The 11,435-nt window shown below is 37.0% G+C and overlaps 2 protein-coding genes across 2 annotated transcripts; both read right to left on the bottom strand.

Moving 5' to 3' along the window:
* Window positions 122–3,278, bottom strand: LOC18793375 (choline monooxygenase, chloroplastic). The gene is made up of 10 exons (XM_007225231.2): window positions 2,899–3,278; window positions 2,743–2,788; window positions 2,517–2,652; window positions 2,340–2,414; window positions 2,035–2,235; window positions 1,650–1,745; window positions 1,248–1,369; window positions 1,042–1,135; window positions 585–635; window positions 122–500 (listed from the first exon to the last, which is right to left on the bottom strand). Exons 1-10 carry the CDS (start codon window positions 3,182–3,184, stop codon window positions 363–365), a joined length of 1,245 nt encoding a protein of 414 aa, XP_007225293.2. The 5' UTR covers window positions 3,185–3,278; the 3' UTR covers window positions 122–362.
* On the bottom strand, window positions 7,650–8,965 carry LOC18791692 (senescence-specific cysteine protease SAG39). The gene is made up of 2 exons (XM_007226430.2): window positions 8,530–8,965; window positions 7,650–8,422 (listed from the first exon to the last, which is right to left on the bottom strand). Exons 1-2 carry the CDS (start codon window positions 8,963–8,965, stop codon window positions 7,830–7,832), a joined length of 1,029 nt encoding a protein of 342 aa, XP_007226492.1. The 3' UTR covers window positions 7,650–7,829.

Genomic DNA, 11,435 nt, shown 5'->3' with positions numbered 1-11,435 from the left:
ATCCTTATAATCAAATGCCCCGTTAAAAAATTTAGGTCCACCCGTTTTCATCCTACCCACAGTTGAATAAATTAATTATTACTTTCACCTTCTCTGAAATTGAATCACTTCTACTGGGTACTTGAAGAAATAAAACAAGTTTTTATTGCTTCGTAAAATTCTTTGAAGTGAAAAACACCAGGACAATGTAATCCCCATTGCATCATTCATAAAACATGAACAACGAAAGATATAAAACTAAAATAGGAGGATGGATACAATCAGGACATAATTTTGATAGGCTCTCGTGAAGCAGAAAACGGAAATGGTGCATGGCATTCTCGACAGTTGGAGCACATCTACCGATATGTATCGGGTAATTCTCATTTTTTCAGGCTTTTGTGAAGCAGACAATGGAAATGGTGCATGGCATTCTCGACAGTCGGAGCGTATCTGCCGATATCATATGCAGGTGATTCAAGACCTCTTTGGACACCTTCACATAGCACGACATCTTCCACCTGCATATTCTCAGCCACCCCATCAGTGTATTAGGCCTAGATATTAAGAACCATGAATGAACCATGCATGTTTTGATTATATACCTGTACTCTTTCACTGTCTTTCAAACTTCTCTCTATAAAATCTTTGTTATCCTGAGAACCAGAAATCAAAAGTAAAAAAGAAGAAGTAAAAGATACAAAGCACACTTGGAATCAACATGATGAAAACAATAGGTTTACCGCGGGGTGTGAATCTTAATTATTTTTTTGTGCTGACTTGTTTTTGTCCAGACGAGTGTTCATTACTTGGTTTCTCTAGGTTTCTCAAACTAATGTATAGTTCATGCAATGCACGTAATGCCTTGTAAATAACGGTGATCTTCGACAGATTGCAAGAAAAAGCAAGTACCCCTAAATACTTCAGATACTAGAACAGAGGAAAACCAATTTATAGTATGACATCTATATGACTTCTCTCAGGGTTTTAAGACACTTGCAAACTTAATTTTGTAGATAATACAGGCAGGGACTATCCAAAAGTAGAATAAATTAATCTTACCATAAGAGAAGGTTCAATGAAGTAATCAAATATCACTTGACATTTCCTTGGTCCAAGTGGCAGTACTAGATTGGTGTCCATCCATGGTCCATACCTATGAGAAACCTTAAAAAGTTATGTTATTACTTATAAGAATTCATTGTAGAATTAGCTTATAGAAGAAACTAATGCACTAGTCATTTCCACTTCAGTCACTGATCAATTACCTATTAATCATGAAATTAGGATAAACAAAAGCATATAGAGCTTTTGATCCAAGCCGATCATAATCATTTGTTCTTTCTGTCGAGCCACCTTCACACTTTTGAATGCTGACCTTTTCATATATCTATATAATTAACAACACTGACTAAGATGCAAGGACAAAATCAAACAATTTAAGTCAAGAAAACAGTAATAGTAGATGGATAAATGCTGCAAGAGTAAAAGCTCTTGACAAAACTCTAAATAAGGAATCCCTTGTTTTGAATGTACTTCAAGGAAGTTAAAAATACGTGAAATCCTTGGTACATGAAGATCTTCCAGATTCCTTCAGATCTATATATAGCATAATTTTGCAACCCACGTACACATGTCAAGAAAAGTGAAATAATGAAAGGGAAGCATACTGTGGTAGAGTAATGATCAAGATTAAGACCAGATGCAAGGCCTTTATGCGCATAAGGAACATGATATCCGCCATCTAAGTAGTTGTCACAAAAGACCTACAACAAGAAATGGATAAAGAGTAATCAGCTGTCCGCTCCATCATCTTAAACATAATAACAGTTATCCATGCTATTTTTGAACAACTGAGTTTTAGTAAAGACTAAATCTTCTTTAGAGGTTTTTGCTGCAAAGAAAAAAACAGGGCGTGATGTATTTTACTTTCATGACTAGGGGCCATAAAGCTGTTAAGAGATTATCATCAGAACAGAGAAAGTTCAAATTGAAGTTTCAAAAGAAACTCATCTGGCAAGGAAAAATTGAAAGTAAAACAAGCATGGAACATACCTTCCAGTTACATTCAATCATATAATCACGTCTACAAACAAAACTTAATGAGGAATCGACCCCGTTGTTACTCAGTAGTTCTGAAGAGCTGCCAAGCCATTCCTTTTCCACTATGTCTGTATCACTATCAACATCCTGCTCCATATTGAGAAGAACAAACGGGCCCCAAGTAGCTGCTTTCACCGATATAAGCCCAAACTCCTACCCTTCATGGCCAGACAAATCAAACAAATTAACCCTCCATTTGGAAGATAATTGTACAACAGCAGGAATGTGATTGCATCCATAACAATATTACGGCATACATGTTCATTGAAATTTTGTATTCCAGTTATTCTAGTTGCCTTGAGAAGTGAGCCGTCTAACCCATAAGTCCATCCCTGCAATTGGGTTTTGCATGCGTAAGTAATTTAGTTACTTAAGAATATGCTTGGAATAATGTACATGTAGCAAGAAATTAGCAATGTCATAAGTAAACTCACATGATAAGGGCACACAAAGCAAGACTTGCGGCCGCTTCCATATGCAAGAAGTGAGGCATGATGTCGACATACATTGTGGAAAGCTTGAAGCTTGCCATCACCATCTCGGCACACAACAAACTCTGCGTTTCCCAATCTGCTAGTTAAGTAACTAAATCAACACCACAAAACCAAAAACCACAAAAACCAAACAGAGCTTAACTAATTACAAGTCAAAAGCTTCCACCTGCAAGTGAAAAACTCCCCTGGATTTTTTATCTGTTCAGTGTATCCTGAAAATCAATAACCATTCAAAAGCTCATAACTATTTTCTTCAATCATTTTCCTACCGTTTTTCTCAGCGACCAAACAGAGATAACAAGTAAATTAAATAGAAGCTGACCTGCGGCCTGCCATCCACGGTAGAAGAGGGTGTCGAGTTCGAGAGAGTAAAAGGAAGGATCGGTGTACCATGAGCTGGGTGGAGTTACGGCTCGCTCTATGGGGATTGTTGGGTCGAATTGACCCACCAGAGTTGGAGCTCCGATTGATGAGACTTGAGGGTTGTGGAGAGAAGAGGCCTTGAAGTTGATGACTCTTCTTGGGTTTGGAAGAAGGTAAGGGCCTTTGGGTCGAAGAGGTTTGGGTTGGAGAGTTGCCGCATTCATCACAGTCATCGCCATCTCCATGGCTTCGGAAGCTCCGCGAGCTCAACCAGGTGCTTCGGTGGTTGTGCTTTGAGTTATTTTATTTTGAATGTGTCCCAAGGTACCCATTTGGTCGTTTGAAAAAGGACAAACATTTGTTCCCTTTAGTTTCGATTAGATATTGTTTTCAATTGTTTCTATGGTTAATAATCGATTGTAATTAAGTGCTAAATGAAAACATTAAGAAATAAAATGTAATCAATTGTCTTTTAGGGCTTTTTTTGGAACTGTTTCTTTAGGAAATATTTCTATTCATAAGCACTTTTAAGAGGCACAGTTAGTATGAAATTGCATGTAACTTTATCTTTTTTGAGATTAAATTCATTATTATATGAATAAATAAATAAATAAATGCAACACGAACTATAGCAGAGGAGGCCTTATATCTAAGTAAGAGCATCTCCAGCGCAGGGGTCCTGCCAGGGCAAAAGGCCCCCCGAGAGCCAAATCCACCCTTTCCAGCGCTACCAATCCAGCTCGGGCAAGCCCAAGTGTAGGTCTCGCCTGGGCTTTAGCCCTAGGACGCTGACGTCATCCCTGATAGAATCCAAGGGGAATACGCCATGTGTCACAACCCGGACGCTCCGATCGATTTTTTTTCCAGAAATCTGACGGTCCTCGTTTTTTTTGACTTAAAAAATTGCAAAAAAATTTGCAAAAAATTCTGAATTTTTTTATAAAAAAATACCAAAAAATTCTGGATTTTTTCCCTATAAATACCTAACAATTTTATTCACTTTCCGCACCAAATCTTCATACAATTTCTTCTCCTTCCAATATTTTTTACTTTCCACATCAAATCTTCATACAAACTCTTCTCCTTCCAATATTTTTTACTCTTCTCCTTCCAATATTTTTTACTCTTCTCCTTCCAATATTTTTTACTTTCTACTCACATTATTCAATTGCCATTTTAATCAATTTAATGTAACTTTATTTTTTTATTGCATATTCTATTTCTTTTTCTTGCATAATTTTTTTTTTTTGCATTTCCAATTTGTCTATATGTTCTTGCATAATCAATTTTTTTCTTGCATTTCAAAATAGTTTATATTTTCTTGCATAATCTTTTTTTTTTCCTTCCTTGCACTTCCAATTATTATTTTTTAATAGATCATACAAGCACAAGTTTGGTTCGGTGCCATAGGGTAAGGCAAAAAAAGTTTCTTGCATTTCCAATATTGGGAAGTTGTGAAGGATTGTTCGGGATTCAAAATTATTCCCATAGGTCCGCCGGTTGTTTTGAATGAGAAGCTGCTCCACAATTCGCCAACAACTGATTAGCCACTGGAGAGTAGACTTATTGGGAGAAAGGCAGCAAAGGCTAAGAGAGGGAGCACTTCAAACAATGAATGTGTACAATTATTGGAGCAAATAGTTAAGAACACGACACTAAGAATTGAGAGAGACTTGAAAAGAGATTATGCGGACATGGCACGACAGGAAGCATTTGCAATTCAACAGCAGTAGGCACAAGAAAAAGACATGGATGATAGAGATGAAAATCATGGCCATGGATACAAGCCATATGTTTTCTGAAACAAAGGCCTATTGGAAGCAAAGACGAAGGGATGTGATGAGAAGAAAAATTTTCCATGACGACAGACCTAGCAATACGGATTGGTTAATTGATGAAAACCATTAGGTTGTATTGAAACACCTTTGACATATGTATTAATTTGTTGTATTGTTTCCTTTTTATTCAATAAAGAAAGTATTAAATAATATGACTATTTATTAAAAATAATATGACTATTTATTAAAAACATTTGAGCATCAAAACAAAGATTAATTAAAAACAAACCTTAATTTATTGCAAACAACACACAAAACAAACCATACTTAAAAGCATAATAATAATTAAAAAAGCATAATTCCAAAAAACACCACACACAAAATAAAGCATAATTAAAAACAAAGCATAATTCCAAACAAAGCACTAATCTTGACTTCATCCACTGTGATTGCCTTTCATCTCCCACAAGTGCTCGATCAAGTCAAGTTGGCGTCTCTCGTGAACATATGAAGATTGCATTTCTTGATAACGATCAATCATGAGGTTGTTGTATCGACCATCCCGAAGTAACGGTTCGGGCTCCATTGGTTGTCCATTTGATTCTATCGGCCTTTCATATGTTCTTGTCAACACCGTGTTCATGGGATCGGGTTCAAACACCTCTGGAGCATCATAATCATACTCATCCGACACAATCATGTTGTGGAGGATGATGCAAGTCATCATAATACTCCGCAGCACCTCCTCATCTAGCATCTGAGCAGCACCCCTAATAATTGCCCAATGAGCTTGCAAGATACCGAAATACCTTTCCATGTCTTTCCTGTAACCTTCTTGAAAAGAAGCAAAGCTTGTTTCCTTCTCGGATTGGGAATTCGGAATTGTTTTCACGAATGTCGTCCACCTAGGATAAATTCCGTCGGCAAGGTAGTACGCACCAGAGTATACGGTATTGTTAATTTGGTACGTGATCTGGGAGGAATGACCTTGCAATACCTCTTCGAACAACGGGGATTGACCAAGGACATTGAGATCCGGCAACCCCGAAGAAGGCATGCCAAACCCAACAATCGAATGAAGCTACGACCTCCAAAATTATACTTTTTTGGCCCTTCCGATTCCCGTACTCTCCTTGCCAAGCAGTAGGACAATTTTTCCACTGCCAGTGCAGGCAATCGATGAGTCCAATCATTCCTGGGAAATCTCGAGCCTCAGCTTTTTGTAGAAGCCTTTGCAGGTCCCTAAGCTTGGGTTTGCGAAGGTACTCCCTTATGTACAAATTTTCCACGGCATCACAGAATCTCACCAAGCACTCTAGGATAGTTGATTTTCTCATCCTTGCAATCTCATCCACTTGCTCTGCAGATGCCCCATAAGCAAGTATCTGCAAAGCAGCTGTAAGTTTTTGCTCCGGGAGAAGACCCAAAACTCCAACAGGATCATACTTTTGAATGAAGTATGCCTCGTAATTACAAAATCATGCATGATTTTTTGGAACAAATGTGGCTGCATTCTATATCTCTCTTGAAACTTAGAAACATGATATGACGAATTTGAGATAAAGTAATCTTCCAAGAGATTCTTACCCCGAGACTCCCTACGTCTGTCCACATTCAGGGCACGACGACGGCGTTGTTGCCTTGATTGATTAAGCATACACACCGTTGCTGCAAGCATTTCTTCCTCTTCTTCATCGGCCTCCCAATCTTCATCAGCAAATCTGCGACGGATTTCTTCCTATTCTTTCTGTTGCCTCTCCAACACTCTCCTCAAGTTTGACATTGAGAGTAGAATGTGTTTTGTAAAATCTGAGAAATGAAGGAATAGATAAGAGATGGTGTGAGAGGTATGAGTTGATGGTGTAGTTTTATAGAGGGATTCATAAGATAGAGATGACACGTGGTACAATTTTAGAGGGTGAAAATCTTATCTGAAATTTGAAATTATTATTTTTAAAAAATATCTGAAAATCTTATATGACATGGGACACATGGCACAATTTTAGAGGGTGAAAATCTTATCTGAAATCTGAGAATATAATTTTTTAAAAATATCTGAAAATCTTATCTAACATGGGACACGTGGCACAATTTTAGAGGGTAAATCTTATCTGAAATCTGAGATTATAATTTTTTTTAATGAATATCCGAAAATTTTATCTGGAATAAGACACGTGGCAACCGAGATTCTCATCCGAAAATCTTTTCTGAAAAATAATGGACACGTGGCAACCAAAAATCTTATCCGAAAATTTAATTACAAAAGATTATCAAAATTAATGGTTTAAAGTATAAAAAAATAGGAAATAAAGTACAATGAATAGTAATTGCCTTTGCCTTAGCCTTTTGGAGTGGAACCACAAATGGCAACGCTGCCACTATTCACGTGAATAGTGGAGGCCCTTGCCTTGCCATTGCCCTTGCCTTAGAGCAAGTCCACCCCAAAAGGCTAAAGCAAGGTAAGGGCTGCCACTATTCACGTGAATAGTGACATCCTTGTCTTTTTTGGTTCCACCCCAAATGGCAAGGGCAAGGGAAATTACTATTTATTTTATATTTTTTATACATTAATTTTGGCATGAGAAGTGAAAAATAGGACTAGGTATTTATATATAAACAAATTTTGGTATTTTTTTCGATTTTTTTAAATTTTTTTAGTTGCTGACGTCGTTAATGACGTCAACAAACCCAGGCAAGAGCCCAGACAAGATTTGCCTTTGGGCCTGCCCAGGCTTGTGACCCCCATCAATTGCCTAGTCTTGCCTTTGTGTGCTGGAGCCAAAAGATGGGCCTAGGCCCCCTGTTGCCCGGGTAAACCAGCAGCGCTGGACTTGCTCTTAGTCCTTTGAGGTGGAGATGCTCTAAGTCTTTAATTTGGCCTTTTTTGGAAGTTTACACAAGCAAGTGGTAAATTTTAGACATTACTGGATAATTCAACTCAAACAAGTTGAATAAGTTCCTCATTTTGGTAATTATAAAACTTGATAGTTTTGTTACAGGCATAATATCATGTACGTAAGGGTACAAGTTCATCATATACATATCATGATATATATAGTACACCTACAAGGTTTTTATACAGTAGGCATTGATTTTGAGGGTATAATTCAAACTATGCAGTGGGGTAAGAGGCTTCCATAGCAATGCCACAAAGACCTTCTTTTGCCTCAACACCTCTTTGCATTCTTATGTATCCTTTTTCACCCCATTCTGTGCCCCATGAGTTCTTCACCAACCAATACTTGGTACCATCAGCACTGACTCCGTAACCAACAGCGGTAACACCATGATCAAGACTTGTTCCACAAGATCCTGTAAAGACACCACTTGAATAGAATTGAAAATCAGAACCGCCGGCGTCAATGGCAACTGAAATAGGTTGATTAGCAACAGCCTTAAGAAGGGCAGCTTCACTGTTTGCAGGCACATCTTCGTGGCCAGTTATCTTGGCAGCGTGGCTAGCCTCTTTCTTGGTGTTGCAAGTACCATCAACACCTGTGTAGGGGTAATTTGTCTCGGTTCTAAGCCCATGATTTTGACTGATGAATTGAAATGCATCATCCATCAAGCCACCCTCACAACCTTGGTCTACACCTTTGGTGTCACAATCAACCAACTCTTGCTCAGATAAAGAGATCAGGTTACCAGTTGTAAGCTTAGTAATTCCTTCCATGGCTGCCACTGCTGAAAAAGCCCAACAACATCCTACATTTTTTTTTTATTGCAATTAAAAACCAATTAGATTAATAACAAAATGATTGAATTAATTTTCAAAAGGAGAGTAGTGTTTGAGATATCTAGATGAAAATTACCACATTGGCCTTGGTCTTTGATAGGCGTCACAGCTCCTTTCGTTCTCCAATCTACTGTAGGTGGGGCTGTAACATTTTCATATTTGAAAGTAGTTGTCTTTGTGGAGCATTCATGCCCCAAGAATCCATTTCTAGAGGCTTTGAATTCTTCGTTTGTAAGGTCAGCAAATTGATTGACACTCAATTTATAAGGTTTGTTTGCATCGCTATTGGATGATTCTATGAATGCCACATTTTCCTTGAATATTTTGAAACGCATCTCTTTCTCTTGAATGTCGGTATATACACGTCCATAGCGAGCCATCCATTGCTCGTATTTTCCATACATTGATGCATCTTGGAGATTGCGAGAAGTGGCTTGAGAAGACCAAGCCCCCAACATGAAGATCAAGGCCAAACAGATACATTTGCAGTAGTACTGGTCAATAAACTCCATGGTAGTTAACACTGGAAGCAGCTAGAGTTGATATAAGTAAATGAATTGAAGAGTTGGTATGCACTGAAATGGTACACTTGTTCACAGTTAATATAGAGAATAGATCGATGGCCTTGCTATCATCGTGCCCCAAAAGTTGATTTGCAATCTTCGTGCCCAAGCAAATGTTCTGATGTGAATCCGTCTCATATTACTATTAATTCATTTTGATGTCACGATAATTTACTGGAAAACCATTTGTCCTCGTGTGATCATGGACCCTAAATTTTATGGGTCAAATCAAAACACATATTTTCTTCATACAAAATGCTACTACTTTGTTTTATATGCAGAATTTATGGAACCGTAGTTCCAAACCTCACGGACCTTTTTAAAATTATCTGTCTTGTAGTTTGGCAATGCTTGCAAAATTTGGGAATTGTTCTTCTGCTTTTGTGCTGGCTATAGTTTGTTTCTTCTTCTTGATTTGGCTATGATTAGGTGAAAAAAAGAATAGTTAGGAGAAAAAGTTGAGCTCTTCTTAAAGTCCCTTTGTAAATGTCATACATCAAGATTGTTTAAGACAAAATTACTAGTAGTTCTCTCATAGAAACCATTACTTTTTTCTTTTCTTTTTCTTTTTCATAATTTAGAAAAGGAAAGTTACTTGAAAAACTTAAATGGGTACTAACCCTTGAACGGAAGAAGAGGAACGATGCAAAATAACTATCCATCTCTTATCAATTCGAGGCTTTCTTTGAGCATTTCTCTCAATGTTTTTAGTTATCGCGAACAACATGAATAAGCCAATTGGTTCTTCCCGGCAACACTGTGGCAGAACAGCCCAGAGATGACAGTAAAAACCTTCTCAATTGTATTGACAAAGAAAAAAAGTTCAATAATCTTCTCAATTTTCTTGACCAAGAAAAAACATTCTTACTACACGCCAAAATAGAGCTAGTAGTTATTGATCAAAGACCTTTTTTCTTGACTGGATTTTCTCTCACTGAGAGTTTTCATGGCAAAGTTCTAACGAGACCACATAGATGCATCCCTGTTTCATGACTATTTGTAATCTTGATTTTATTGAATAAAGCTCTTTTAACAATCCAAAAAAAAAAAAAAGACCTTTTTATTTGGTAGAAGACCAATTAAGCAAAAGTAAAAAGATCAATTTTCTTCGCTTCCAAGTAAAATCAGACATAGTGATTTGAACTCAACCAAAATTTGAGAACAAAAACCATAAATCATAGCCAAGAGAAAGGCCACTTCGTCAGAGACTTGCATTCCAAATGAGCTCTTTGTCAACAATGAAGTAGGTACTATAGCATCTTGTTTCTTATGATTTACTTCTTTTTTCTTCTTTTTTCTTGCGTATGTATATATCTGTTTCTTCCATGGATTAGTTATTGACTGGAAAGCATTTTTCAACTTATAACGATTCCAAGCAAGTGGTTAAATTTAGGCATAGTTGGATACTTCAGCTTCACCTAAAGAAATTGGATAAGTTCTTCATTTTGGTATTTATAGAACTTGCTACATATTTTTGTTAAGATAACTTCATCATGTACATATATATAAATATACCTAACAATTAATATACATATAGTAGGTTGTAGGCATTGATTTTGATGGTAATCCAAAGGGTAAACTGTCGAATACCCCTTTGAACTATATCGACTGTCAAAATCTTCACTTTGAATTATTTTGTCAGCCAATTTAGTCCTCATATTATTTTTAATGGCCAATTTAGCCCCTGCTGTTAGTTTTCATGCAATTTCATCTAATTTCTTCTCTAAATGTCACATGTTAGGCACGTGATTCACTGTTTAATTAAAATTTAATTTTTTGAAGTTTAAAATAATTAAATTGTTAAAACTACAAAACTTAAAAAGAAAAAGGAAAAAAAAAGGGAAGGCAGTCAACGTCTTCCCCAGCCCCTTCCTTCCAAGACTCTGTCTGTAATCCCGCATCCAAAAAGGGTTTTCGAGTGAATGCCAATGATTGGTCCTTGTAAATAAACATTTAATCAAAATCAAGATATGTTTTCATCTTCATCGACACCTAATTGTTCTTGATTGGGTCAATGAGATTTAGGGATTGCATCAAGTTATCAACTCCTCCCCAAAATACCGGGTCTGTGTGGCATATTTTCTATGAGGTGTGAAGATTGCCCGTTTATTTATTCACTCGTCCTTTCCTCTTCTTCCTTCTTGTATTGTGTTTTACACACGTTCCTTCAATTTTAGCATTCTCTTGGCTGTTATTAATCATTCGCATCTCCCTCCAAATGCTTTTGTTGCATGAACAAACAAATTTTGATACAGCAGTGGAGCCTCTGGATATTTGTGAAGAGAGGACAACTGGAGCTAATAAATTTGAAAGAGCTGGAGTAGACAAGGATAGAAGAAAGAAAAGAGAAAGAGAGGAAGAAGACGGAAAAGGAAAAGACAAACAAATAGAAAGAGAGAAGAAATCATGATTTTACATT

The sequence above is a fragment of the Prunus persica genome, chromosome G1 (assembly GCF_000346465.2).
Source record: "Prunus persica cultivar Lovell chromosome G1, Prunus_persica_NCBIv2, whole genome shotgun sequence".
Classification (NCBI taxonomy): domain Eukaryota; kingdom Viridiplantae; phylum Streptophyta; class Magnoliopsida; order Rosales; family Rosaceae; genus Prunus; species Prunus persica.
This window is presented reverse-complemented; position numbering and strand designations above follow the sequence as displayed.